At 36.2% G+C, this 27,440-nt stretch overlaps 2 protein-coding genes across 6 annotated transcripts in view; one reads left to right on the forward strand and one right to left on the reverse strand.

Annotated features, from left to right (window-relative positions):
- Nucleotides 1-27,440, reverse strand: part of Paics (PAICS bifunctional enzyme) — a 152,154-nt gene that overhangs the window by 104,325 nt on the left and 20,389 nt on the right. Inside the window, exon 1 of one of the 2 annotated variants that reach the window (XM_090385100.1) lies at nt 23,305-23,416. The exons of the other annotated variant lie outside the window; for it this stretch is intronic. Within the exon in view, the coding sequence (XP_090241226.1) occupies nt 23,305-23,314 (10 nt within the window). The 5' untranslated portion in view covers nt 23,315-23,416. Of the gene's footprint in view, nt 1-23,304; nt 23,417-27,440 lie in introns of those variants that run through there. 2 annotated transcript variants of the gene reach the window in all.
- Nucleotides 23,914-27,440, forward strand: part of LOC150078028 (amidophosphoribosyltransferase-like) — a 153,156-nt gene continuing 149,629 nt past the window's right edge. For all 4 annotated transcript variants that reach the window (XM_090385102.1, XM_090385104.1, XM_090385105.1 and 1 more), the window contains exon 1: nt 23,914-24,232. In XM_090385102.1, the coding sequence (XP_090241228.1) occupies nt 24,093-24,232 (140 nt within the window). In that variant the 5' untranslated portion in view covers nt 23,914-24,092. The remainder of the gene's footprint in view (nt 24,233-27,440) is intronic.

Genomic DNA, 27,440 nt, shown 5'->3' on the forward strand with positions numbered 1-27,440 from the left:
TTCGCACAATCAAAAGACAGTAGCAGAGTTTAGTACAGTATTGTCTTCAATCGCGTCATCAGTCATTGCTTGTATGTCGCCTGTTCACTGCCAGTTTGTGTTCAAGTGCACCTGGTTCAATCAGTTCATAGATCGAGTGAAATTTTTTGTAATAGTTTTTTTAATTAGTTTAAGCTGCATAATAAAAATAAAATGCCTAAACGTAAATGTGTTTTCAAAGAGGACGTCTAGAAAGAATGGAGTTTTATAAAAAAGGGAAGACACGAAAATGAGGCTGAATGCAGAATGTGCTCATGTTTTATCAACACGGTGGGACACATATCAAAAATCATGTTAATTCTAAAATACACGCAATCAAATTTCAAGATATTGCATCATCCAAATTGGAACACTTCTTTGTTCAAAAGAAAATTCAAATGAACACGGCAAGGTAGTCATCGCTGAACTTACAATGGCACATCATTTAATTAAACATCAGTCGTTTAGAAGTGCTGATTGCTCCTCAAGCCTTTTCAGTCAACTTTTTGATGATTCAAAAATCGCACAAAAATTTCAGTGCACAAATGAAAACAATTGCGCTAATAAAGAATGTACTGACTCCTTATTCACTTAATGAAGTTTTAAAAGATATCAATAGTACTGAATTCTGTGGAATTTCCACGGATGCAAACAACCATAAATCAGAGAAGGTATCTCATTGTTTATTGCAATATTTCAACAAGAAAAATGGTATGCAAGTTAAATTTCTTAAGATGAATTTTTTACCCGATGAGATATCAGAAACTATCACCAACTACATTCTTACTTTTCTGAAGGAAAATAATATCCCCAAAGAAAATTGTATTGCATTCAGAGCTGAAAATCCAAAAGTTAATTTTGGAGGATCAACAGAAGAAGCCAATGAAACATTTTCTCGACTCCAAAATTTGGTTATTTCCAATATCAAAGATTGGATGTCTAGCATACATATTTCATAATCCTGCTCAATGGGGAGCAGGAACAGTAGAGTAGGAATGTCTTTGCATTGGGGCAAGTGCCAAGGGCACCAGTATCAGAAGGGCACCACTGACAGGCCACATCAGTTCTATGCCAAGCTGTTTTGACACCCAAGGCTAGCTGACAAAATGGTGCCCCTAGATGATGTTGCATCAGAGGGCAGGGTGAAATTAATTTTCACAAAATGGCATGTTTTCAGAGGGCAAATCAAGCCTATATGCATCCTTAAATCTGAGTACATACTGCATATCAGCATATAGATCTATTTGCTGCCAGAAAGTAATTTTGAAGGAACCAATCAGGCAACCGCTTCATCAGCACTTGCACAAATGCACAGCAGTTCGCAATTCACGCATTGTGAACATTCTACAATACTAAATAAGTTAGAAGTTATAAATAATGTGTGTATAGGTTTTGTGCTTGCTATATAAAGAGGTAATCGTCAATACTGTGATTTATAATTTAAATAAAACCTCCCCAGGAAAGCCATCAAAAAAGTGCAAAGTAGGACAAAACCCCCTTAGTTAAAGTAAAACATGACAAAAGCCCCCATTTTTTCTGTTTTCAATCTTTAACACCATTATAAAAATTTTAGGGGGATCTTTAGAAATAGAAAAATAAACTGAAATTTTAGTAATTTTAATAATGATGTAATCCTGAAAAATATTATATAATCTTTGTCTGTATTGGTTCACTGTACCTGATCATTTTTGTCTACCTGAATAATCCTCCAAAAATGACCTGATGCACTCACTAAATCAGAATTAACCTCAAGTCATTGCTGGGGAGGGCAAGTCAGGTGTGTATTTAAGGCTACTAGATTTAACCTGAGGCATCAGTTCCACTTCAGATACCATAGTGTTAATGTCTGAGGTATTACACTGTTGGTGTGAGCTTTGTAGCATTTATAAAAATTGGTTATACTCTGAGTGAACTGAAAAATCAGTCTTTCTTCAATCACCATGGAGATCATCAAGAATAATAAAGGAAGTTCTAAACTGTGCGCAGAAAGCTACTTATACACCAAGAAGAGCTCAAACAGTAGACAAATATATTGGGAATTTTCACAGAGGAATGCACTTTCTTGCAAAGGTTTTGCTCATACAGATTTGGAGATGAAGCAACTACTTTCAGTGACTAAACACAGCCACGACCCAGATCCTAACAAGGTTAAAGCAGCCAAAGTAAGGAGCCAAAGTAAGGAGCACCACAAAGACAGCTTGATCAACAGGGTCAGATATGCATATATTGTTGCAAACGCCATATGTCAACAACCACTTTAAGTCCACTGTGCCAGAGAGTAGACTCTTTGAAACGTAATGTTTACAAAAAAGGAGCATTTCCAAAGGACCTAACACTCGTCATTGCATCCAGCCACCAGCTTTCCTGATGGACTACTTCCAGTATTCACGGGAAAGATTCCTCCCGGTTCCACCACATTTATGGAATGTCCATCAGGCAACCACTGATGAGGAGGCTTGCACCAGCAACCTATGAGAGTTGGAATTTTGCTTTCCATGGACCTGTGAGGCATGACCATCCAACCATCTGGAAGGCCATTGAAAGTATTAGAAAGGATCAGGCGGCATCAACAGCCCTGATTAAGGATTTCCATAGTGAGCCTTCAAGAACATGAGTCAAACGTGCCACAAAGGAGTATCAACAGCGTTTGAAGAACCTTTGTCTAGATTATGTGAATGAGAGAAAGACCACGAAGGAATTTCTGAATGGCGTAGGTCACAGCATCAGGTGAAAGAAAAATGAACTTTAAATGAACCTTAACACTTAATGAGATTTTCAATATTGTGCTTTATTTGTTTGATTTTTTATAGATACAGTATGATGTTCCTTTTGTTATGTTTGTTTTTATGATTGTGCAAATAAGTTCATTCTTCTGTAAAGCAGTGAGCTATAGATTTATAGCCACGAATTTGCCAAGGGGACCAAAAACCTAGCTACACCTCTGAGCAGGAAGACTAGCGGTTGACGTGGAATTGGTAATTATAAAAATATTTTCTTACTTTCACACTTATACAGTTTGAACAGAACATTTAAAGGAATTTTGTGCTACTGTTTATACAGATTATAGAGTATAAAATATACTCTCCCACTCGTTGACATTATTTCTTGCCATTGAATGCATTTTAAAATTTTTTGAAAGTTTGAAATCTTGTTTTTTTCATCATCCAAAGAAAAGCCTTCCGTTTTTATTGAGAATTTTTTTATTCATCCATTGGGAGAAGCATAATTGTGGACTGCCCACAGCTTTCTCAGTTTCTTCAATAAGTGGACATTAGAAATTAAAAAAAAAAAATTTTAGAGGTTAAAATAATTGTTGCAGAAACGATTAAGATGTTAGATAATTGAATATCTGATCAATTTCTGCCATTTGGGGCTAGAAATATTATTCAGTGTGATATAGAAAGCTGAAGAGTTCATAAGATTATTAAAAATGAAATTATAGTTTTTTTGTTTTTTTTTAATTCGACAGCTAAAAATTATTTAGAAAATTGGTCAAAACCCCTAGAATTCCAATTCTTAAACTGGATGCTAATGAAAAACATTCCAAAATGGGAGGATATAGCAAATTCTCTGGAATCATTTGAAAAAACTGAAATAAAGTTCGATGAAAATTTATTATATGAGCAGTTTGGAGTTTTAAAAAAAAAAATGCCATAAACAAAGTTGAAAATAATAAAGAATGGAATACACTGAATTGTGCTGAAAAATGGAGAACATTACTTAAAATCGAATTCCTTGTACAAGAGTGACTTTATTAGATTATGTTCATATTTATTTGCAATTCCGGGTCAATGCTGGCTGCGAGTGAATATTTTCTCCAGTTATTAGTCTTCTGGGGTAATTTTTACCGGGTATAAGTTTTAATTAACTTATTCTATACTTTTTGCTCTATCCACAGAGCTGAAATTTGCAATAGCTGGAACAAGAACTGTTGGATAGAGTAGAGAATATAAATTAGCTAGTTCCAGGACGGTAATTTGAAGCCAAGTCCAAAAAAAAAAACATTAAAAATGGATGGTACTGAAGCAGGGAATATAATGGACCAGACACGAGCAGTCCGGAGGGTGCCAATGTTCAAGGGGCACCTGAAAACCTCAAACTTACATATACATACGAAGAAAATTTTAAAGGGGGTGCCAAATTGCAATTGGCACCCAGGCACCACACATCAATGCCAGTGTAATGGACTGATCACTGATGAGCATAATAGGTTAGAGAGAAATACTGTTAATGCAATTATTAGATGTGTTTTTATTTTGAGGGGACTAAACTGCGCAGATTTTGAGAATAAAATTAAAAATAACAAAGATCTGTTATGTGCTCTGCTAAATATATTAATATCTGCCAGGTGCAAAGGTTGATGACTCTGTAGGGCAGATATCATCCTTCAAGGGAACAATGGGTGATATTGTTGTACACATTGGCACTAATGATATTAAGAGTAGGAGACCGGCAGAATTACTTGAGTACAAGACAATGCTGAAAAAAAGCCATGAGTTAGGGTTGAATTTGAAAGTGTCTGCAATTCTGCCCAGACACGATAGGAGGGAGTATATGATGAGAGCCTTGTCGATCAATTTGGCCCTGGAGAGATTGATCAAGGCTCAAGGGGTAGAATTTTTCTCAGCCTGGTCTGTGCTTGTTAACAGGAGAGACTGCTTCTACAGGTATGGGATACACTTAAATAGAAAGGGCGCAAGAATATTTGCTGATGCTATCGAGGCAGAGTAAGGTGAGTCGGAAAAGTGCTAACTTGGGGGGATACATAGAATAATAGATTAACAGTAGCCGCTGGCAGAGGTAAAAGTGATTCTTGCACTACTTCTATTGAAACGCAATTGAGCAGCAGCCTGGAATGCAAGGCAATGGGAATTTCCAGGACTGCTGGGAGTCATAGTGGAACAAGAAAATACATGGGCTGTATTAGGGTAACTAAGAGTAGAAACAGGTGCATGTATACTTGCATGTACACCAATGTTAGGAGTATAGTTAATAAATTCGATGAGCTTGAAGTTCTAGTCAAGACATCAAAGGCAGATATTGTTGGGATATCAGAGACATGGTGTCACACAAACATAACAGTGCAGAACTGGAATTTGGGGAGTACAATGTGTACAGAAAAAATAGACAGGAGGAAGGGAGGGAGGTTATGCTGTTAGTTAAGAAACACAAAATCTAAGGAAGTGCATCCAATTTATGTGGGTGACAATGCAATGTTGAGTCTGTTTGGTGTGACATAAGCATTAGGAAAGGAAAAATGAGTGGGTGTGTGTTATAGGCCTAATGAATCTGATGAGAAATTATGCAGAGATATAGTGGGCCAGTAAATTAGTTTGAACAGAACATTTAAAGGAATTTTGTGCTACTGTTTATACAGATTATAGAGTATAAAATATACTCTCCTGCTCGTTGACATTATTTCTTGCCACTGAATGCATTTTAAAATTTTTTGAAGGTTTGAAATCTTGTTTTTTTCATCATCCAAAGAAAAGCCTTCCGTTTTTATTGAGAATTTTTTTATTCATCCATTGGGATGAAGCATAATTGTGGACTGCCCACAGCTTTCTCAGTTTCTACAATAAGTGGACATTAGAAATTTAAAAAAAAAAAAAAAAATTTTAGAGGTTAAAATAATTGTTGCAGAAACGATTAAGATGTTAGATAATTGAATATCTGATCAATTTCTGCCATTTGTGTCTTATAATGGGGGATTTTAATTTCCCTGATATTGACTAGAATTTGGTTGGTCACTCACACACTAGCAAGGTTTTTGTGGATTTATTGGATGATTGTTTTCTACAGCAGTATGTTTGGGAGGCAACTAGAGGGAGTAATACTCATCTGCTTATCAGTAGTGATTCTTCATGCATTAAGAATCTGCAGATGGAGAAACCACTAGGTGGCAGTGATCACAGTGTGCTGAAATGAGATTTACACAAAGAGGTAACTACCATCAAGGGTAAAGGGAAGGATTTTTGCTTTCGTAAAGGTGACTACAGTGGTCTGAGACAGTATTTAAATTCTATACGGTGGAACCAACTGATGATGTTACTGACAGCAAATCCAAAATAGGAAGTATTCAAAGAATTAATCTTGAAAGCTACTAGGCATTTCATACCAACCAAGAAATATTGTTCAAGATTTAGGCCTAAATGGATGTCAGATGAACTAATTAAACATGTGACAAGAAAAATGCATGGGATACATATAAATTAACATGTGACACAGAAGCCTATGATAGATATAAGCTGGTCTGTAACCAAAGGAGGTTAGGAAGGCAAAGTCAGATTACAAGAAAAAAAAAAAGGAGTTTTTTACTTATGTAAACTCTAGAAGGAAGGGGATGAATCAGATTGGTCCACTTGATATCGATGGTTCAACTGTTGATGATCCTACTCAGGTAGCTAACAAACTAAATGAATATTTTGCATCAACATTCACACATGAGGTTATTCAGGGAGGGGAATGCCAGAGGTGTATTCAACTCTGGCAGTAAGCTAAATAATATTGTAATAACAGAGTAAAGTGGAGGAGAAATTGTTGAAGATAAACACAAGAAAGGAACCTGAGGTGGATGGAATCTATCCAGTTATATTAAAGGAGGCAGCAAAGGAAATAAGCAAACCCTTAGCCATAATTATGAGAGTTTCCCTTGACTCAGTGGTGGTACCATGGACTGGAGATGTGCAAATGTGACCCCAATCCACAAAGGAGGATCAAAGGAAGACACCGGTAATTACAGACCTGTTAGTTTAACTTCTGTTCCAGGGAAATTAATGGAGGCACTGGTTAAAGAAGCATTGCAGGATCATCTAGACAAGACTTCAGTTATAGCTCAGACACAGCATGGGTTTGTTAAGGGGAAGTCTTGTCTGACTAATTTGATTGGATACCATGATGTAGTCACAAAGAAACTGGATGCAAAGAATGACTTTGATATCATATATTTGGCTCTTAGAAAAGCCTTTGATACTGTTGCACATGGAAGACTGCTGCACAAATTGGAGCAGTGTGGCATTGGAGGCAAATTGCTGCTATGGATAAAGTGGGAGAAGACAGTTGTAATCAATGGACACTGCTCTTCGTGGACTAATGTTATTAGTGGAGTCCCTCAGGGTTCAGTGTTGGGTCCATTGTTGTTAATGACTCTAATGACAGTACACTGCTGCAACAGGATCTAGAAAAGTTGAGCAGATGGGTGAGAGTTGGAAAATGAAGTTTAATGTTAACAAAAAAATACTACATATGGGAAGCAGTAATCCCAGAGTAACGTATCACCTCTGTGGTACCACACTGACAATGGTAGATAATGAAAAGGACCTGGGGGTAATTGTGCAGGCAGATATGAAGTTTTCTGAGCAGTGTGGACGGTCTGCAAGAGTAGCTCATTGTGTCTTGTCAATGATATACAGGAATTTTTCTGGCAGGGATAAGGAGGTGATTATCCACTTGTATAAGGCAATGGTCAGGCCACACCTTGAGTCTGTATACAGGTCTTGAGGCCTAATTTTAAGAAGGATGTAGATCTGTTGGAACGAGTACAGAGAATGGCAACAAGATTAGTGAATGGAACAAAGGGTTGTTCTTACAAGAAAGGCTTAACTTTTGCAAATTACAAGTGTCTGGAGACTAGGCACCTGTGAGGTGATCTGATTGAGGCGTATAAAGACTTGAATGGTTTGAGCATGCTCAATGCAGATGGGATTCTTCCTCTTGCTCAGAATAATCGCCTGAGAGGACATAAATTCAAATTGAGGAAAGACTGTTGTAGGATAGATGTGCGGAAGTTTGCCTTTAGCCAGTGGGTGGTTTTGATTGCTGGAACAAATTTCCATCTGGCATTGTAGAAGTTGATAATAGATTCAAGGCAGAACTTGACAAAGATTCGGAGTGAGTGGATGGGTGAAATAAGGGTTTTTTTTTTGGCTGATGCTATATAAGCTTGCTTTTTTGCATCATGTGCCTTTGCTAATGCTAAGTGTTCATATTTATTGTATAAATTTGTTCAAGTTTAAGAATTTTATTCTGTTTTTGTTAATTTTACGTTTTGAAACTTAAAAAAAAAAAAGTAAACAAAATGTACCCACATTTTTTTTCCCGAGAGATGTACCCTCCACCCCTGATAAAATCACCATAAAGTAAGTGTCCCGGTTTTGTGTTCCTCTAATATGGACACCCTCCCAGTACAGGCACTCCCTGACTTACGTAAATTCAACTTATGTAAATTTTTGCCGGCCAGTGCAAATTGAAAAAAATATGGAAACTTATTTTGCATCCTGTAGGAATAAATGGAGATATTGTGAAAATATCATAATGTGAACCCAATAACATATATATATATTTTTTTGGTAATTCGTTCCAAGACCTCAGAAGCTGAAATTTCCATTATATAACTAAAGCTATTTAACTCTCTAAAAAGTCATTTTATAATGGATATTGTATTAGTTTTATATAAATTTATGTCAAATAAGCACAACACAAAAATCACTTTTAACTAAAGGATGCAAAAACAAATCACACAGCCAACATGTTTACAAATGCTACTATTAGCTGAGATGAAGGGCTTTACAGTCTAGCTGGAGAATGCACCTCACACTTTCATCGTTATCATATGATCGGTGATAAGAATCAACTTTGAATGCCTTTGTGATATTTTTCTAAAGCACATTTCTGGAGGTGGCGACCATAAAACAATAAAAACAATATACACTTTCTGATTTATTGATTTTTCTGTTAGATAAACGATAGTAAACTATCTTATTCATTTGCAATAATACCAATAACTGGAATTGTGTGGGTTTTTATGTTATGGTGAAATGTCTTTCCCCTTCACTGACATCTTCAATCATATAAAAAAACATAAATAAATGTTGAGAATCTTCTCTTCATTCCTATTTACTTATTACAATGATGAAGGAAAGCGATAAACAGAAAATGCAAGTGGTGGTAGTGCTAGGAAACAAAACAAAATTGATTTAGAAATGAAGATGAAAATGATTAAGTTAGAAGGATAAAGTTTGTCATCTATTGCATAGTATTCAACAGTGAATACTATTTTAAAGGACAGTATAAAAAGAACATGTTAAAGAATCAACACATTTGAGATCAACAGTGTTCACAAAACAGTCCAGGTGCTACATCAAAGATGGAAAAGCTATTAATAATATGGATGGAAAATCAGATTCAGAAGCAAGTGTCCCTGAGTCTAATGGCCATTCAAGCAAAAGCATGATGTATTTATGAAGATATTAAGGATAAGTAAATTCCAAGCTAAGTTCGTGGCAAGCAACAGGTGGTTTAATAGGTGCTGGTTTCCACAACGATAAAGTAAAATTGTCATTGTATGCTTTTGTAATTTTTCCTGCGTATGAATAAAAAAAAAAAATTAAAAAAAAATTAATAAATAATTCTATTTACATGTTCGAACATTTCTTTTTTGCTTCAATCAAATTCAGTATGCATAGTTGCGAGTGCTGCATAAGCCTTTAGGGAAATTCCGATTTACGCAGAATACAACCCTTACGTAAGTCAAGGAGTAGCTGTATATTTTTTTTTTTGAAGTAACAGGTAATGTTAATTTTTTTTTTTTTTGCTTTTCACTTTGAGGTTGGGTTAACAGAGAAGGGTCTAACCTGTGTTTGCATTGGGGTCAATTTAGCATTAATACGATGCCAGAAAGCAAACTTATATAGCATCAGCCGAAAAAAAAAAAAAAAAAAAAAAACCTTCCCATTTCACCCATCCATCCCCTCCAAAAGTTAGTCTAATTCAGCCTTAAATTTATTTAAGCTATCAACTTCTACAACACATTTTGTCTGTTCCAGCAATCAACTTACCTGCTGGCTAAAGACAAACTTCTGCACATCTATTCTACAACTGTCTTTCCTCAATTTGAATCTATGCCTCCCTCAGGTTCTTAATCTGAGCAAGCAGAAGTATCCCATCAGCATTGATACCTGCTTAAACCAATTTGCTCTAGTTACGCCACTGGTTGTATGACACAACGTATATACAATGATCATAAGGCATCCAGCAACTACAGCCCATGCAAGTAGCCAGCTGACAATTGAACATTGTCAGATGTGTGTTTTATTTATTTAGTTTTTTAATGTCTTGTATAGTATCGCAATATTAAAAAGAATATGCTACCAAGGTACTTATATAAAATTTAATAATTACTTTAAGTAGTAAACTCACAACTGCATTAAGGTTTTGAACCGGGTACTTCCCAATGATATTCAGGGCTCCCAGGTAAAATTTTACAAAAAAAAAAAAGATCATAATGGAAAATCAATTAGGAAAATTAACTTATTATGAAAACAATAACAAAAAATACATATACAATTTTTTTCTTAATTTTTTTTGTCAGTTAGGTAACAATATAGTGAAAATGAACTAGCTAAAAAGAAAAAAACTGTCAGGAAATGAAAGAAAAAAAGAAATTCTATTGATAAAGCTAGTCAAAACAATAAACACTACAAAAGAACGTTGTCAGACATAAATAAAAGCGGATTTAAAAATTTTAGAAAAACGACAGATAAACTAAAACAACATTAAATGACGAAATGCACAAGGCATAATTCCTTATAGGTTTAGATAATTAACTATATAATATCGGTGTAGATACACCATAGTTAACCCATAAATTTGAACTACATATGTAGTGTAAAAGCCATCGTTTTAATTGTCTATCTCATATTGTGGGTGCCTTCACAACGAGATAGCTGGTATTGCACTACTTCAAATAAATAATGCTTCTCTAGTAGAGAAGACTACTGTTATTTATTTTCAGAGGATATCACCACCCAGACGATCGTTTTGAAGCTAGCAGGCTTCATCATCAGTGGGCGGGCAGGTACCCTGGTAATGCAGCATACCATCACAGTTACGAAGTCATTTCCACAATATCGTCTTCTAATACATTATTACCAACACCATTTGGCATCTCTCATATTGTGGAAATGCCTTTGCAACTATGATTGCATTTGCATTACCAGGGTACCTGCCCATCCACTGATGATGAAGCCCACTAGTTCAAAACAATCATCTGGGTGGTGGCATCGTCTGAAAATAAATAACAGTAGTCTTCTTTACTAGAAAAGCGTTATTTATTTGAAGTAGTGCAATACCAGCTATCTCGTTGTGAAGGCACCCACAATATGAGATACAATTAAAACGATGCCTTTTACATTACATGCGTAGTTCAAATTTATAGGTTAACTATAGTGTATCTACACCAATATTATATAACTAAAACAACATGAAAAATCAGAGATTCACAAAGAAGCATTTAAAAAAAAAAAAAGAAAAAAGTGTACAGTCAAATCAAGGCTGAAAAACCAAAAGTTCAGTTATAAATTTACTACAACAGGGAAAAACAGAAATCAAATTGCAACTAATATGCATATAGTATGCTCTGTTTTTAATTGTGTGCTTTTTTTTCTGCCATCTGAATATTTACCTTGAAGGGGCATTATGCACATGGAGGAAAATGAAGGTAATTTCTTACAACTAGTAAAATTTATCTTGCTCGCTATTATGATAAGGATCTTGCAAATCATTTACAACAGTGTAAATGCAATGAAACATATACAAACCCCCAAATCCAAAACTATTTCATTTACTCGTTAGGACAAGAAACTTTAACATCGATTATCATTGAAGTTAAAAATGCAAAATATTACAGTTTAATTGTAGACTATGGTAGATATATCTAGATTGGACCAATTTTCTCTTTCGTTAAGATATGTCTGTCCTACAGGTTCGGTTGTGGAGTGATTTATAAAAATTGACGTACACCTTAGTTTACGCAAATTTTTCAATTTGATACTGAAATCATTAAAGGATTTAGGCTTAAATTTAAACAACTAGAGGACAAGGATATGATTGAGCAAAAGTAATGTTAGGCAACGGGATCTGTCTTCAAAAAGAGATTAAAAAAACAGGGCAGATGGCTGTGTATATTCGTTGTTGTGCACAAAACTTAAATTTAATTGTTACTGAGTCTGTGCAAAGTTGCATCGAAGCAAAAAATTTTTTTGGCATACTCAAAGCCATTTATACTTTTCTAAACAGCAGCTTTCCTCTTTTCAGAATACTTAAGGAAAAAGTTTTGCAGTAGCATGTTTCGCTATTTAACAATTAAAAGAATTTCAGAAACATGGCGGTCTAGCTTGATCACAGTAAAAGAAAAGTAACAGGCAATTTACAACATTTACATTGTGTAAATGAAGAAATTGACTTAACAGTAAAAGCAAAGTCTTTGGGGCATGCAATATCACACATGGACACATTTGATTTCTATGTATTATTAATGTGGATATCAGTTTTAAACACAACCAATTCTTTATCAAAATTTTTAGTCTCCACCAATAAATTTAAAAGTTGCTGATGCTCACATCTTCCTGCCAAAAATCAATGAGCAATCTTAGTTTAGATGAAATCTCTCTCTCTCTCTCTAATTTTTTTTTTTGGCTGGTGCAGCACAAGCTTCAGGCTTCCTTGCACCAAAATTAATAATAGTAAAAAAAATAACAATTCTGGACACAGTAATTCAAAATTTAGGGATAAATTTGAAAATTAAGTCATCAGACAAGAGAGTATGAGATTTTATATCCCTAAAATTTTTCTGCTAAAAGACATTAGCATTAATAGACACATGTGATGCAAGAAAGCAAGCTTACACGGCATCAGCAAAAATCTTCCCATTTCACCCATCCATTCACTCCAAGGTTTTGTCTAGTTCTGCACTGAATTTATTTAAGCTGTCAACTTCCAAAATGACAGATTGAAGTTTGTTTCAACTCTCAACCACCTGCTGGATAAAGGAAAATTTTTGCACATCTATTCTACAACTGTATTTCCTCGATTTAAATTTGTCCCCCTACAGCAATTAATCTGGGCAAGAGGAAGAACCCCATCGCCACTAAGCTTGCTCAAACCATTCAAGGCATACACATCAATCAGATCACCTCACAGATGACTAGTCTCCAGATGCTGCAATTTGCAGAACTCCAGCTTTTCTTCATAAGAGCAACCCTTTGTACCCCACACCAATTTAGTTGCCATTCTCTGTACTCGTTCCAGCAGCTCTACATCCTTCCTAAAATGAGGCCTCCAGACCTACACAGTACTCTAAGTGTACTCAATATTGCCTTATAAAAAGGGATAATCACCTCCTTATCTTCTAATTAGGAATTTAACTAGTGATTTTTAGAATTTATGACTCCCGGTGTTGGCGCCAATATTATTGAACTACCACTATATTGTAATCGATAAGAAATAGCACAATGTATATATCTCGAACTGATAGCGTAAAGTATAACTTAGTACGAAGCACGGTATTAGGAATCTGTTACCTTAGTACAGTATTATAAATTAATCAAAAATATTTATTAATCTTATTAATTTCATTGTTAATTAAACTGTATTTAAACAGAAATCATGACCCAGACTAAAGCTGCGAGGCAAAGAAATCAGGCGACAACTCAGCGTTGTTATGGGTCTATATAAGAGCTTGAAGAACAGGGTGGATGCCCTTGAAGGATCTAAATTGAGGGACCTGTCAAGCTCTCAGCTGCCCACATCAATACCAGAGCTTGCACTTGATCATCATGCAACACAGCAGCAACCCCCAATGCAGAATGTGCTGGTCCACAGGAACTAGTAGTTGTCAGTGACTCTATTGTCAGGGAAACAGGGAACATGGTAAATAAAAATGATAGGTGGAACAGGACCAGGGTATGTCTGCCAAGGACAAAAAGTTGATGATGTTTTAGAGCAGATATCATCTTTTAAGGGCACAAAAGGTGATATTGTTGTACACGTTGGCACTAATGATATTAAGAGTAGGAGACCAGCAGAATTACTTAACGTGTACAGGTCACTGTTGAAAAAAAAGCATTGAATAAGGGTTGAATTTGAAAGTGTCTGCAATTCTGCCCGGACACTATAGGAGGGAGTATATGATGAGAGCCTTGTCGATCAAGTCAGCCCTGAAAAGATTGTGCAAGGCTCTAGGGGTAGAATTTTTTTCAGCCTGTATGTACTTCTTAATAAGAGAGACTGCTTCTACAGGGATGGGATACACTTAAATAGAAAGGGTGCAAGAATATTTGCTGATGCTATCGAGGCAGTGTTAGGTGGGTTGGAAAACTGCTAGCTTGGGGGGGATACACAGACTAAAAGGTTAACAGGCAGAAGTGATTCTTGCATTGCTTCTATTGGAATAAGCAACAGCCTGGAAAACAAGATGCAGGATATTTCAGAGACTGCTGGAAGTCATTGCGGTAAAGTAAACACATGTGTTCTGTTAGGGTAGCTAGGAATAGGAACAGGTGCATGTATACTTGCGTATACACCAATGCTAGGAGTGTGGTAAATAAAGTTGATTAATTTGAGGTGTTGGTCAAAACATCAAAGGCAGATATTGTTCGGATATCAAACGCGTGGTTTCACACAGATGTAAGGAATGCAGAACTGGAATTTGGGGAGTACAATGTGTACAGGAAGGTTTGTTTGTTTGTTATTTAGGAGCATTAGCAACTAAGGCCACATTGCTCCAGGGATATGCAGTCATTCTCTGACCTTTCTGCATCCTCCATATTTGGTAGTCACGGGCTCGAACCCAGGTCTAATCAAGAAGTGTGTGCTACGCACTGCTGCTCCTGCCCACCTGGCTACGGAGGCACCATGAACAGGAAGGATAGACAGGATAGGAAGGGAGGAGGGGTTATGCTATTAGTTAAGAAACACAAAATCCAAGGAAGTGCAGCCAGTCGACATTGCTGGACAGTGCGGTGTCGAGTCAGTTTGGTGTGACATAAGCACTGAGAGATCAAAATTGAGAGTAGGAGTGTGTTATAGCCCTAAAGACTCTGATGAGTATAAAAAGAAACTGTAAAGGGAAATAGAGTGGACCAGTAAATCAAAGAGTCTTATAATGTAGGATTTTAATTTCCCGGATATCGACTGGTATTTGTGGGTTGGTCACTCACACACTAGCAAGGCTTTTGCGGATTTACTGGATGATTGTTTTCTACATCAACATGTTCGGGAGGCAACTAGAGGGAGTAATACGCTTGATCTGATTATCAGTAGTGATACTTCGTGCATTAAGAATCTGCAGGAAAAGGAACGACTAGTTGGCAGTGATCACAGTGTGCTGAAGCGGGATTTCCTCAAAGAGGTAACAAACATCAACGGTAAAGGGAAGGGTTTTTGCTTTCATAAAAGTGACTACGGTGGTCTGAGACAGTATTTAAATTCTATACAGTAGGACCAACAGCAAATTCAAAATGGGAGGCATTCAAAGAATTAATCTTGGAAGCTACTAGGCTTTACATACCAACTAAGAAATAATGTTCAAGGTTTAGGCTTAAATGGATGTCAGATGAACTAATGAGACATGTGGCAGAGAAGAAAAATGCATGGGATATATATAAATTAATGGGTGACATGGAAGCCTATGATAGATATAAACTGGTCTGTAACCAAGTCACAAAGGAGATTAGGCAGATTATGAGAAATCCTTGGCAAAGGATGCAAAGAAAAACAGCTCTTTACCTGTGTAAACTCCAGAAGGAAAGGGATGAATCAGATTGGTCCACTGGATATTGATGGTTCAACTGCTGATGATTCTGCTCAGGTGACTAACAAACTGAACAAGTATTTTGCATCTACATTCACACATGAGGAGTTATTCAGGAAGGGAAATACCCTTCCTGAATAAAAGTAAAATCTGGCAGTGTGCTAGATGAATTTGTAATACCTGAGAGGAAAGTGGAGGAGAAATTGTTGAAGATAAACATAAAAAAGGCACCCTGGGTGGATGGGATCTATCCGGTTAAAGGAGACAGCAAAGGAAATAAGCAAACCTTTAGCCATAATTATGAGAACTTCTGTTCCAGGAAAATTAATGGAGGGACTGGTTAAAGAAGCACTGCAGGATCATCTAGACAAGATGGTTTTGTTAAGAGAAAGTCTTACCTGACCAATTTGATTGGATACTTTGATGCAGTCACAAAAGAACTGGATGCAGTGAATAACTTTGATATTATATATTTGGATCTTAGAAAGGCTTTTGATACTGTTGTACATGGAAGACTGCTGCACAAATTGGAGCAGTGTGGCACTGGAGGCAAATTGCTGCTATGGATAAAGGGATGGTTGAGGGGGAGAAGACAGAGTGGTAATCAATGGACACTGCTCATCATGGACTAATGTTATTAGTGGAGTCCCTCAGGGTTCAGTGTTGGGTCCATTGTCGTTTTCTGTATTTATAAATGATATTGATGATGGTATATCAAGCTTAATTTTGCAGACAATACAAAGGTTAGCAGGGTTGTTAAGGACACTACTGACAGTATTCTGCTGCAACAGGATCTGTAAAGGTTGAGCAGATGGGCTGAGAGGTGGCAAAAGAAGTTTAAGATTGACAAATGTAAAGTACTACATATGGGAAACAGTAACCCCAGAGTAACGTATCAACTCTGTGGTACTACAATGACAGTTGTGGAGAATGAAAAGGACCTGGGAGTAATTGTGCAGGCAGATATGAAGTTTTCTGAGCAGTGCAGATGGGCTGCAAGAGTAGCTCATGATGTCAATGATATACAGGAATTTTTCTAGCAGGGATAAGGAGGTGATTATTCCCTTGTATAAGGCAATAGTCAGGCCACACCTTGAGTACTTGAAATGAGGCCTCATTTCAAGAAGGATGAGAGCTGCTGGACCAAGTACAGAGAAAGGCAACAATTAGTGAATTGTTGCCTTTCTCTGTACTTGTTTAGTACAGTGAATGGAACAAAGGGTTGCTCTTACGAAGAAAGGCTTAAGTTTTGCAAATTACAGTGTCTAGAGACTGAGGTGATCTGATAGACGTGTATAAAGCCTTGAAGGGTTTGAGCATGCTCAATGCTGATGGGATTCTTCCTCAGAATAATCATCTTAGAGGGCATAAATTCAAATTGAGGAAAGACAGATGTAGGATAGATGTGCGGAAATTTGCCTTTAGCCAGCAGGTAGTTGGTTGGTGGAACAGACTTCCATCCGTCATTGTGGAAGTTGATAGCCTAAATAAATTTAAGGCTCAGCTGGACAGGTATTTCGAACAATCGGAGGGGTGAAATGGGAGTGTTTTTTTTTTTTGGCTGATGCCACATAAGTTTGCTTCCTTGCATCATATGCCTCTACTAATGTTACTTGTCTCGTGCATATCTTGGATTCATTTCGAATGTTGGACATTTTCCAAAATGGCACTGTTGAAATTACAAAGCGAGGATTCAACAATCGTTGATGTTTATGATATAATGGAAAATTTAAGAACATTCTTGAAGGAAAGACAAAATGAAGAGTTTTATGGTACATTAGTTCCAAAAGTTTCAAATGTAAGCAATTCAAATGTTCATCAAAAAGCTATTACATATCTAGAAAAGGGATTTGATTTTAAAGACAACACAGGTGACTCCCCACTTAACGCTCATAATTCGTTTCGGAAAACAGAGCGCTTAGTGAATCAGCACTAAGCAAACACCATATTCCCATAAGGTAACACATGTATTTGTGAGTTGCAGTCTATGCCATAGGATATTTCCTAATCAATAAATGGTAGTGAAAAGATACACAAATATCAGTCAAAATATTTAATATTCAAAAATTTGAACATATCAAATATTCTGTATTACATCCGCATACAATTATGTGGTAAGTAACTACATTATGTATCAAAATTAAACTTAAATGCCAATTAAAATCATAAATTTATTAATCTGATGGCCCTAGGCTATTGAGTTTTCGTATCTTTGGTCAATTTTGGGTTGTAGTTTGGCGCTCTTCCTGGCAAACTAAAAGGGGTTTAAATTTAAAACCTCCCACAATAAAGACAACCGATCCTTCGCCACTTTGAAGCCTGGCATGTTTTTTTCTTCTTTCAATATGAAACTACTTTTAGGCATTTGTTTCCAAAATAGTCCTGTTGCAAAGTTAAAAACTTGTTGAAGTACACTGATGTTCAAAGAAAGTGCATCGCCCCTTAAAATTGTAATTATCATCTGAATAACGTAAGTATATGGCAATATTTCTTACAGATTGCTTCAGATAAGACTAAAATGCACAGGTGATGATGTAATATTGCCTCAGCTGTTACTTTCAGCTGTATAAGCACGGTCTGCAAGAGAGTTGCAATCATTCCTTGACTGTGTCAGGATGGTGAGTTACGCGCGGTTCACGCCACGAAGAAAGAGTGCTATCGTTGCTTTACATGAGGAAGGATGGTCTTCCCATCATATTGCTTATAGAGTGTTATGTAATCAGTCGACAGCGAATATATTTCTTTCCAAACTCAAGAATACTGGTTCTACTGTTATGAAAAAAGGAACCAGACACAAATGAGTCTACACCAAAACAGGACCGAATCCTATACAGAACTGTTGGCATCGTGTGGAATCTGCAATTGCCAGAAAGAAACCAAAGACTCTTTGTGAACTTCAGGAAGCCATAATTCATGTTTGGAACCGCAAACTATCAGTTGATTATCTTCAGAAATTGATCTTGTCAATGCCACGACGGTGTGCTGCTGTCATCAGGGCCAGAGGCGATTCAACTAAATATTAGTTTACAGCTGGTGAACTTCTCATTTTGTTTTCCATTGAAAATGATAAATTAAAGCAAATTCAGGGCTTCTGATAACATTTTGTTCAAGGTTTAGGCCTAATGGTTGTCAGATGAACTAATGAGACAGGTGGCAGAGAAGAAAAATGCATGGGATACATACAAATTAATGGGTGACATGGAAGCCTATGATAGATATAAGTTGGTCTGTAACCAACTTATATCTATCTTATAAGTCACAAACCAACTTATAAGTCACAAAGGAGATTAGGCAGGCAAAGGCAGACTACGAAAAATCCTTGGCAAAGGATGCAAAGAAAAACAGAAAAGAGTTCTTTACATATTTAAACTCAAGAAGGAAAGGGATGAATCAGATTGGTCCACTGGATATTGATGGTTCAACAGTTGAGGATCCTGCTCAGGTGGCTAACAATCTAAACGAGTATTTTGCATCTACATTCACGCATGAGGAGTTATTCAGGAAGGAGAATGATGTAGGTAAAGTAAACATTGGCAGTGAGCTGGATGATTTTGTAATAACTGAGAAGAAAGTGGAGGAGAGATTGTTGAGGATAAACATAAAAAAGGCACCTGGGGTGGATGGGATCTATCCAGTTATATTAAAGGAGGCAGCAAAGGAAGTAAGCAAACCCCTAGCCATAATTATGAGAGCTTCTTTGGATGGACTGGAGATGTGCAAATGTAACCCCAATTCACAAAGGAGGATCAAAGGCTGACACAAGTAATTATAGACCTGTTAGTTTAACTTCTGTTCCAGGTAAATTAATGGAGGCACTGGTTAAAGAAGCACTGCAGGATCATCTAGACAAGAATTCAGTTATAGCTCAGACGCAGCATGGTTTTGTTAAGGGCAGGTCTTGCCTGACCAATTTGATTGGATACTATGATGTAGTCACAAAAGAACTGAATGCAGGGAATAACTTTGATATTATATATTTGGATCTTAGAAAGGCTTTTGATACTGTTGCACATGGAAGACTGCTGCACAAATTGGAGCAGTGTGGCATTGGAGGCAAATTGCTGCTATGGATAAGGGGATGGTTGAGTGGCAGAAGACAGAGAGTGGTAATCAATGGACACTGCTCAACGTGGACTAATGTTATTAGTGGAGTTCCTCAGGGTTCAGTGTTGGGTCCGTTGTTGTTTTCGGTGTTTATGAATGATATTGATGATGGGATATCAAGTTTAATGTCCAAGTTTGCAGATGATACAAAGGTTGGCAGGGTTGTTAAGGACACTACTGACGCTATGCTGCTGCAACAGGATCTGGAAAGGTTGAACAGATGGGCTGAGAGGTGGCAAATGAAGTTTAACATTGACAAATGTAAAGTACTACATATGGGAAACAGTAACCCCAGAGCAACGTATCAACTCTGCGGCACTACACTGACAGTGGTGGAGAATGAAAAGGACCTGGGGGTAATTGTGCAGGCAGATATGAAGTTCTCTGAGCAGTGCAGACGAGCTGCAAGAGTAGCTCATGGTGTCTTGTCAATGATATACAGGAATTTTTCTAGCAGGGATAAGGAGGTGATTATTCCCTTGTATAAGGCAATGGTTAGGCCACATCTTGAGTACTGTATACAGGTCTGGAGGCCTCATTTCAAGAAGGATGTAGAGCTGCTGGAACGGGTACAGAGAAGGGCAACAAGATTAGTGAATGGAACAAAGGGTTGCTCTTACGAAGAAAGGCTTAAGTTTTGCAAATTACAGAGTCTGGAAACTAGGCACCGGCGAGGTGATCTGATAGAGGTGTATAAGGCTTTGAATGGTTTGAGCATGCTCAATGCCAATGGGATTCTTCATCTTGCTCAGAATAATCAGCTCAGAGGGCATAAATTCAAATTGAGGAAGGACGGATGTCGGATAGATGTGCGGAAATTTGCCTTTGGCCAGCGGGTGGTTGGTTGGTGGAACCGACTTCCATCACTTGTTGTTGAAGTTGATAGCCTAAACAAATTTAAAGCTCAACTGGACAGGTATTTCGAACGAACGGAGGGGTGAAATGGGAGTGGTGTTTTTTTTTTTTTTTTTTGGCTGATGCTGAATAAGCTTGCTTTCTTGCATCATATGCCTCTACTAATGCTAATGCTAATTTCAGCCATAATTGTTGTGTTTACCAAAACTATTGTATAAAAATTGCAAATGCTCATTTTGGAATATTTTGAGAGTACCTATCAAATATTACTCAGCTTTGCCTTAACTATTAATAAATCTTTTGTTTATATTTCTATTTTTTATTTTGTTTTTTTAGGAGCATTAGCAACTAAGGCCATATTGCTCTGGGGATATGCAGTGGTCATTCCCTGACCTTTCCACATCCTCCATATTTGGTGGTCAAGGGCTCGAATCCCGGTCTAATCAAGAAGCGTGTGCTACGCACTGCTGCTCCTGCCCACCTGGCTAGAGGTGCCCATTTCTATTTGTGATGCTAGTCATGAATGTAACATACTATCGCAAAAAGAGTTAGAAATGTGAAATTCCTAGGTGATGCAATTTCTTTGAACACCAGTGTATACTGGTGTTCAATAATTTTAACAAGTTCTTTTTTGAAAGTTTTGGCTCTTCTCCCTGGATTTTAAATCTTTCGAACAGACCCTTACTAGCTTTAAATGGTTCCACACGTGTTTTTTTTTTTTTTTTTTAGGTGAGCTTTCTTCAGATCATCATATAGGCTAATCACTTTTTCTTTAATAATATTTAATTTAACAGAATTCTGCATTGGATATTATCTTTAATAAAATTATTTAGGTCTCTCCATTTCAATCATAATGGCCGGTTTAGTTGCTTAAGTGGAACAGCTGTCTTTCCCACTGCTAAAATTAATTCTTTATAATTGTTCTTACAGTTAAAGCTGCCAGTCCTAAATTATTGCACACATCCACTTGTTGTTGACCAGAATTGATTCTTTTCAAAATGTCTAATTTAATTTTCAAAAATTCAGTCTTTTTCTTACTTTTGTAGTCTTTGTACCGCATCCAGATGTTGCCTTTTCATTCTTATCTGCCATTATTAACCGTTCAAAAATGTTATCACATTGCGAGTAAACTGTCCGTTATGGACAATATCTAACGCTGTATTGAAGAGGCTAAATGGCCTCTTCAATACATCAGATGCCTATAACGCAAATATTACAAGCAATATACTTGATAATTTTTTAAAATGTTGATCTCAGCACTACATATCAAGTCACTGTACTGCAATTAAATTAGTGTGAGAGAAACCAGGTTTGTCCAAATCAGCTTCTTGAGGAATTTAATTTTCTCCTTCCTGTACCTGAAATGCAGTAAGATTAACTGCATAGAGAAACATATGCCAGGAGAATTAGTCATGTTAACATCTTGGGTTTTATTGGAATTAGAGTTCCACCCTCCTATCTCCAGAACTCACCTAAGTTAACTTCAAACCTAAACAGGTTGGTAAAAGTTTACTACCACTCAAACTCTTCAATACATCAGAATCTTTTATAAGAATAACCTTGATCTCAATGCTGACTAGTGGTCACAAAACAAAGAATAGAGAGATTCATGAAAAATGTGTTCACATAAAAATGCAAATTGTGCTTTCTGTAAACTTAACTACAGAAATCAATTTCAGACAAAAAAAAAAAATTATATAAACAAATTATCTGAAACCAGTTAACTTTTCAGGATTTATTTTAATAAGTGAAAGTGATTTTACCTAAAAATTGTCAGCTAACTTCTTTACATATAATGGACTTCAATATAGTATTGTGGTCTAATCTTATTTTTGTTATTTCTACAATTTGAGAATAATGAAAAACTCTTAGAATGAAAAACAAAAAAAAAAAAAAAAAAAAAATTGTACCACCCAAATTTAAAAAATTATCAATCGCACGCCACTTTGGCGTCTTCCTACACAATTATGCAATTGGGATGTGCAAACGACGATTCCGATCCAATATGCGGAAGAGGCGGCAGTATCCCCTAGCTGACTACAGAAGTACGGGAACGTTCTAGCCGGACTCCAACCCCCCCAATACAGGGAGACCCCAATCGAGGATAAAGAAAATATTATCAAATAGTAATAAATATTACTATGTATTGAGGAGGATGGGTTTTTTTTTTTTTTTTTTATGCTGAGAATTGAGGAGTTTCCTTTGATGTTAACACTCATTTGTTCTCTTCATTTATTTCGCTCTGTCGATTGAAGTTAAATTTTTACAGAATGCATAATATGAAAATTTCAAACAATAGTACATCAAATGTATAAGAATTAGTACACTCATTAAAAAAGGGGGGGAGACAACTCTATTTGAATGTACATTATTATTATGTCGTATGAAAATATTACAAAGGCATGTTCGATACAACACACTACCATAACATGAAGCCGATAATATTATGACGAAAAATAACATGACTTTCAAGAGTTTTTACAGTATTTATATTCAATTTCCGTCCATATTTTAATTGCATCGTGAATTCGCAAAAGGTGACGAACAGCTCAGCCTATCACCTCCCAACCAGCATGAAAATCGAAAGATGTCTAATTATAATTTTGCATCACGTCGATCATTCTAAAACTACTGAGATGCCTACATCACTTAGCATATAGTACTGATGTACTGCTTTGCTTTAACATTCAGCTCTTATTCGTTTAAAACTGACAATACCCGTAATAACGCATTCCTACCTGCAGGCATGGCTAACTCCAAAAACCCAATCAAGAAAACAAACGAAAAACCACTCAGCACAACCTCTTCTAGTTCAAGTGAGAGAAGAAAGCTTAAATTTAAATGCTTAAATACCGACTTCACAAGATGTTAGAAGTTTTGAAGACACTTGAGAAACATAGTGCTACTTTAATCAGCATCAAAGTCTTTATTACGATATTATTAATAAATGGGACGTTCATTTTTTGAAATAAGCAAATCCGTAATTTTTTCTACGAACTCAATTGTAGGGGAAATTTCAGTTAGGGGAAATTTCACTTTTTTACTTTATGATAACGATATGAATTTAGATGCGCATTAATACAGTGATTCGCAACCTATGATGGGCTGTTACGGAAAAACTTTCTGAAGCAACGAAAGTTGCTATCGACAGGTTGGTTGTGTTATGGTGTATATTTATGCCTGAAAAATTATTCAAATAGTGTCATTTTAGGTATTTTACTACATCTTAATAGCTGTTATAATACATATGCATGTCATTTAAAAAAGAAATTATAAGGTGACTTTTCGAAAGGAAAACAGTATTTCTTAATCGTCTTCATCATGCTTTGATTTTTCCACGTGGGGCTACGAATTTTCTGGCTCTCAGTGCAAGAGAATAAAAAAATTGTCACAATTTTTAAGTCATAACAGAAGAAATTCCTACTATATAGAGGCCAGAATATATACATATATATTAGTAAATCTATAGGTACACAGAGCGTCGGAAAGAAAGCAAAGTCGCTACAGTTGAATATATAACTGTACAATGTCATCGCATGTTGAGTGCGGAACGGACGAACTCCAAGAAGCTTGCGGTTTGTTTGGATGTATTGCTAGCGATGAATGGCCAACGAATCTGGATGTCGCTCATATAATATATCTCGGGTTAATTGGATTACAACACAGGTCAGTTTGTTTTACTTATTTCTGAATTATACTGTTTAATGATCAAAAATTAAAAAAATAATTTGCCGTTTGAGTTTTATTTTCTTTCTGCAGCTACAAAATTCGAATTCGAGATCTGTAGAGCAAAACTTGACTGCCAATAATTTTTAATAATTTCTTTGTTATTAGTATAAAATAATAATAAGTCTCTTTATAGAGCAGTTTTATGCTTAATTAAAATGATAAACATTATATATCCCTTTTTACTTTTATCTTTTTTCAGTTTTGATAAACTTCCCATTCCCACAAGACTAAATAAATAATTTGTTTATACTAGTAGACTACATATGGTTAGAGCAGTTTACAAGATCGAGGCACAAGAATATCAACATATTGTGTGGTATCACGTGAATCCAAACATGTAGAGGGAGTAATCGTTCAGTAATTGTTGACCACTTGGCTACAAATGCGCCTCTATTTGGCGGGAATTTATTCAGCAATTATTCTTTCTCTATTTAAATTTGACCCTTTAAAGGCCAAATTTATATATAGATAAGACAGTTGTAGATGGCCTGTAACCTTACAAATTTGTTATACCCGCAAGCCAAGGGGCTGACACATTAAACTACCTTTTGAAATTGTGTGGAAATGGTTACTTCTGACCACAGAACCCTTTTGCAGATAAAAGTTAAATTTAAAAAATATATAAAAAGGTAACATTCTTTAAATTTTTAGCTTTTCTTTTAAATTAAAAATGTTTTATTAATAAGAATTGTTTAATTTATCCCCACATTTTGTTGCTTGAAATTTCTTATACTGTATACATTCTTATTTGTCTTCTATTATAGCCACTTTCCTCAGTTTTTAGCTCTTCATCCAGCAGATCCCCCACCCCCAAAAGAATGTTTTTCTCATCTAGTAACCATGCCACTTCTCAACCCTCCAGAGGAAGTGTGTGTATGTGGGGGGTTAAGAATTGCAGTTACTGAATGAAGTTTTTCCTATGCTCCAGCTAATTCCTAAAAAATAATAAAATAAATGAATTAAAAAAAAAACATTTGGTCATGTGGTGGTCATCATATGTCAAGCAAACAATTTAGTAATTGTTAATAATTATGATAATGATATCTAGCAAATCTTAGGATTTACCAACTCATACCAGTTAAAGCGTGAAATTTGGACTTTTACCAAAGCAGTTTGATAAATCCTAGGATTTACCATTTTTCTTGGCTAAAAGTCCAAAATATCAATACTTTTCACTTTATTTATGACTTTTACTGCTCTGGCATTGCAAGTTCATTTTGGTAAAAGGATGTTGAAGGTGATTTTTAAAAACTAATAACTAAAAGTAAGTAATTTTTTTTGTTTGGGAAAGTTGTCTTCACAAATTTTGTGTATTATAGAAACAAGCATGATTTAATACCTTATTTGTTACATATTAAGCTTTCATTGCTTCAAATTACATATCATGTTACATAACCTACACAGGGGAAGTGATTCCACAACAGGAATTTGCAGGACATGGAACTTATGAATAATGTTGAAATGTGGCAAGCTGGAGAGTGTCAAAAGAAAAATGCACAGGAATGGTATTGATGTGCTTGGAGTGGCAGAAGATGGAGTGAAGTGGGCGAATTTGTAAGTGGAGACTATAAAGTTGTGCACTCTGGAAGTAGGAGTAGACAGAGGGGATGTGGCAATAATTATGACAAAGTTCATGAGACCGCTAGTAGATGTGGAATCGTTGGGACATAGACTTATCATGGTCAGATTTGCAGCAAATCCGGTTGACTTTGTAATTATACAAGTTTATATGCCAACCTGAAATAGTGCTGATGAATCAGTTGAGGAGACATGAATAGTTGGAGGAATTAATATGAAAAACCAGATCAAGAGAATGTCATAATTATGGGGGACTGGAATGCAATGGTTGGAGAGATAAGGAGAGAAAAGACTGTGAGGAACTTTGGTCTAGGTGTGAGAAGTGCAAAAGGTCAACACTTAGTGAAGTTTTGTACAGAACAGAGTCTAATGGTAGCAAATATGTGGTTTGAGGCATCACTCTGTCTTTCACCCAATTCACAAAGGTACCAAATTGATTACATCTCAGTTAAACAAAGATACCATAACCAAGTGAAGAAAGCAATGTCCTATGCCTTCCCATCCTGGAGCAGATGGAGATTCAGACCATTCACTCATGAAGATGAATGTGCAACTAAAATTGAAGTGCGCAAATAAAAGGAAATCATTCATGAGATGGAACATGGAGAAATTTAGAGGAGAGTGCAAGAAATGTGTTTCAAGATCTTGCCAATGTTATTGCTACTGAAGAGAGACTACGAATGATCTAGAGCAAAATTGGTCTTTAATCAAAGAGATGACTTGTAAAGTTGCATCGGAGGCTCTGGGGAAGAGTGAAAAAATTAGGAAGCCTTGGATAGCAGAAATTTTACTGCAGAAAATGGATGAGAGGAGGAGACTGAAAGGCCAAAAAAATTATGATGATCAAAGAAACTATCGTAGATTGAAGAATGAAACTGATAGGGAATGTAGGAAGGCAAGAGGGCAGAAAACTGTCAAGAGATTCAACCGCTTGAACAACAAGATTGGATGGACTTGGTGCATGGAAAAATCAGAGTTAATGAGAAAGAGTAGCGGAATTCAAACAAGACCAATGCTGGATGAAAAGGGAATGACAGTACTGGAAAGATGGAGATTTGTTGAACTTTATGAAGATTCAAGCATATAATACATGGAGGAATACAAGATGTGGTGCTGGCGCCGGATGGAAAAAATCAAATAGACTGAAAATGTGTCAAATGTGGAAGTATTAAGACGTGTCCAAGAAAAAAGGAAAATTCTAAGTAGAATAAGATCAACTAGACTCAAATAGGTGGGCCACGTGATTCGACATGGTGGTTTGCTTCTGGATACTGTGGAGGGAAAATGCCCTCGGAGAAGACCAAGAAATACCTTAATTGTGATGTTACTGGTGAAGCAGGACTTGGAATTTTGAAGAACTAAAATAAACGCCACAGGAGAGACAAAGGTAGAGACAGCTCATCAGAGGAACTGACCAGTCACAAGACTGAATTATTGATGATCATGAACCTACAACCATTTCTTGCTGAAATATTTCTTGTGCAATTGCATATTTGAAATCCTTATCTTCTTGATTTTTTTATGATACATCCTAAAAAAAATAACTGTACAAAAAAGGAAAATAATG

The sequence above is a fragment of the Mastigoproctus giganteus genome, chromosome 11, assembly GCF_048544385.1.
Source record: "Mastigoproctus giganteus isolate SK-2022 chromosome 11, ASM4854438v1, whole genome shotgun sequence".
NCBI classification, from domain to species: Eukaryota; Metazoa; Arthropoda; class Arachnida; order Uropygi; family Thelyphonidae; genus Mastigoproctus; species Mastigoproctus giganteus.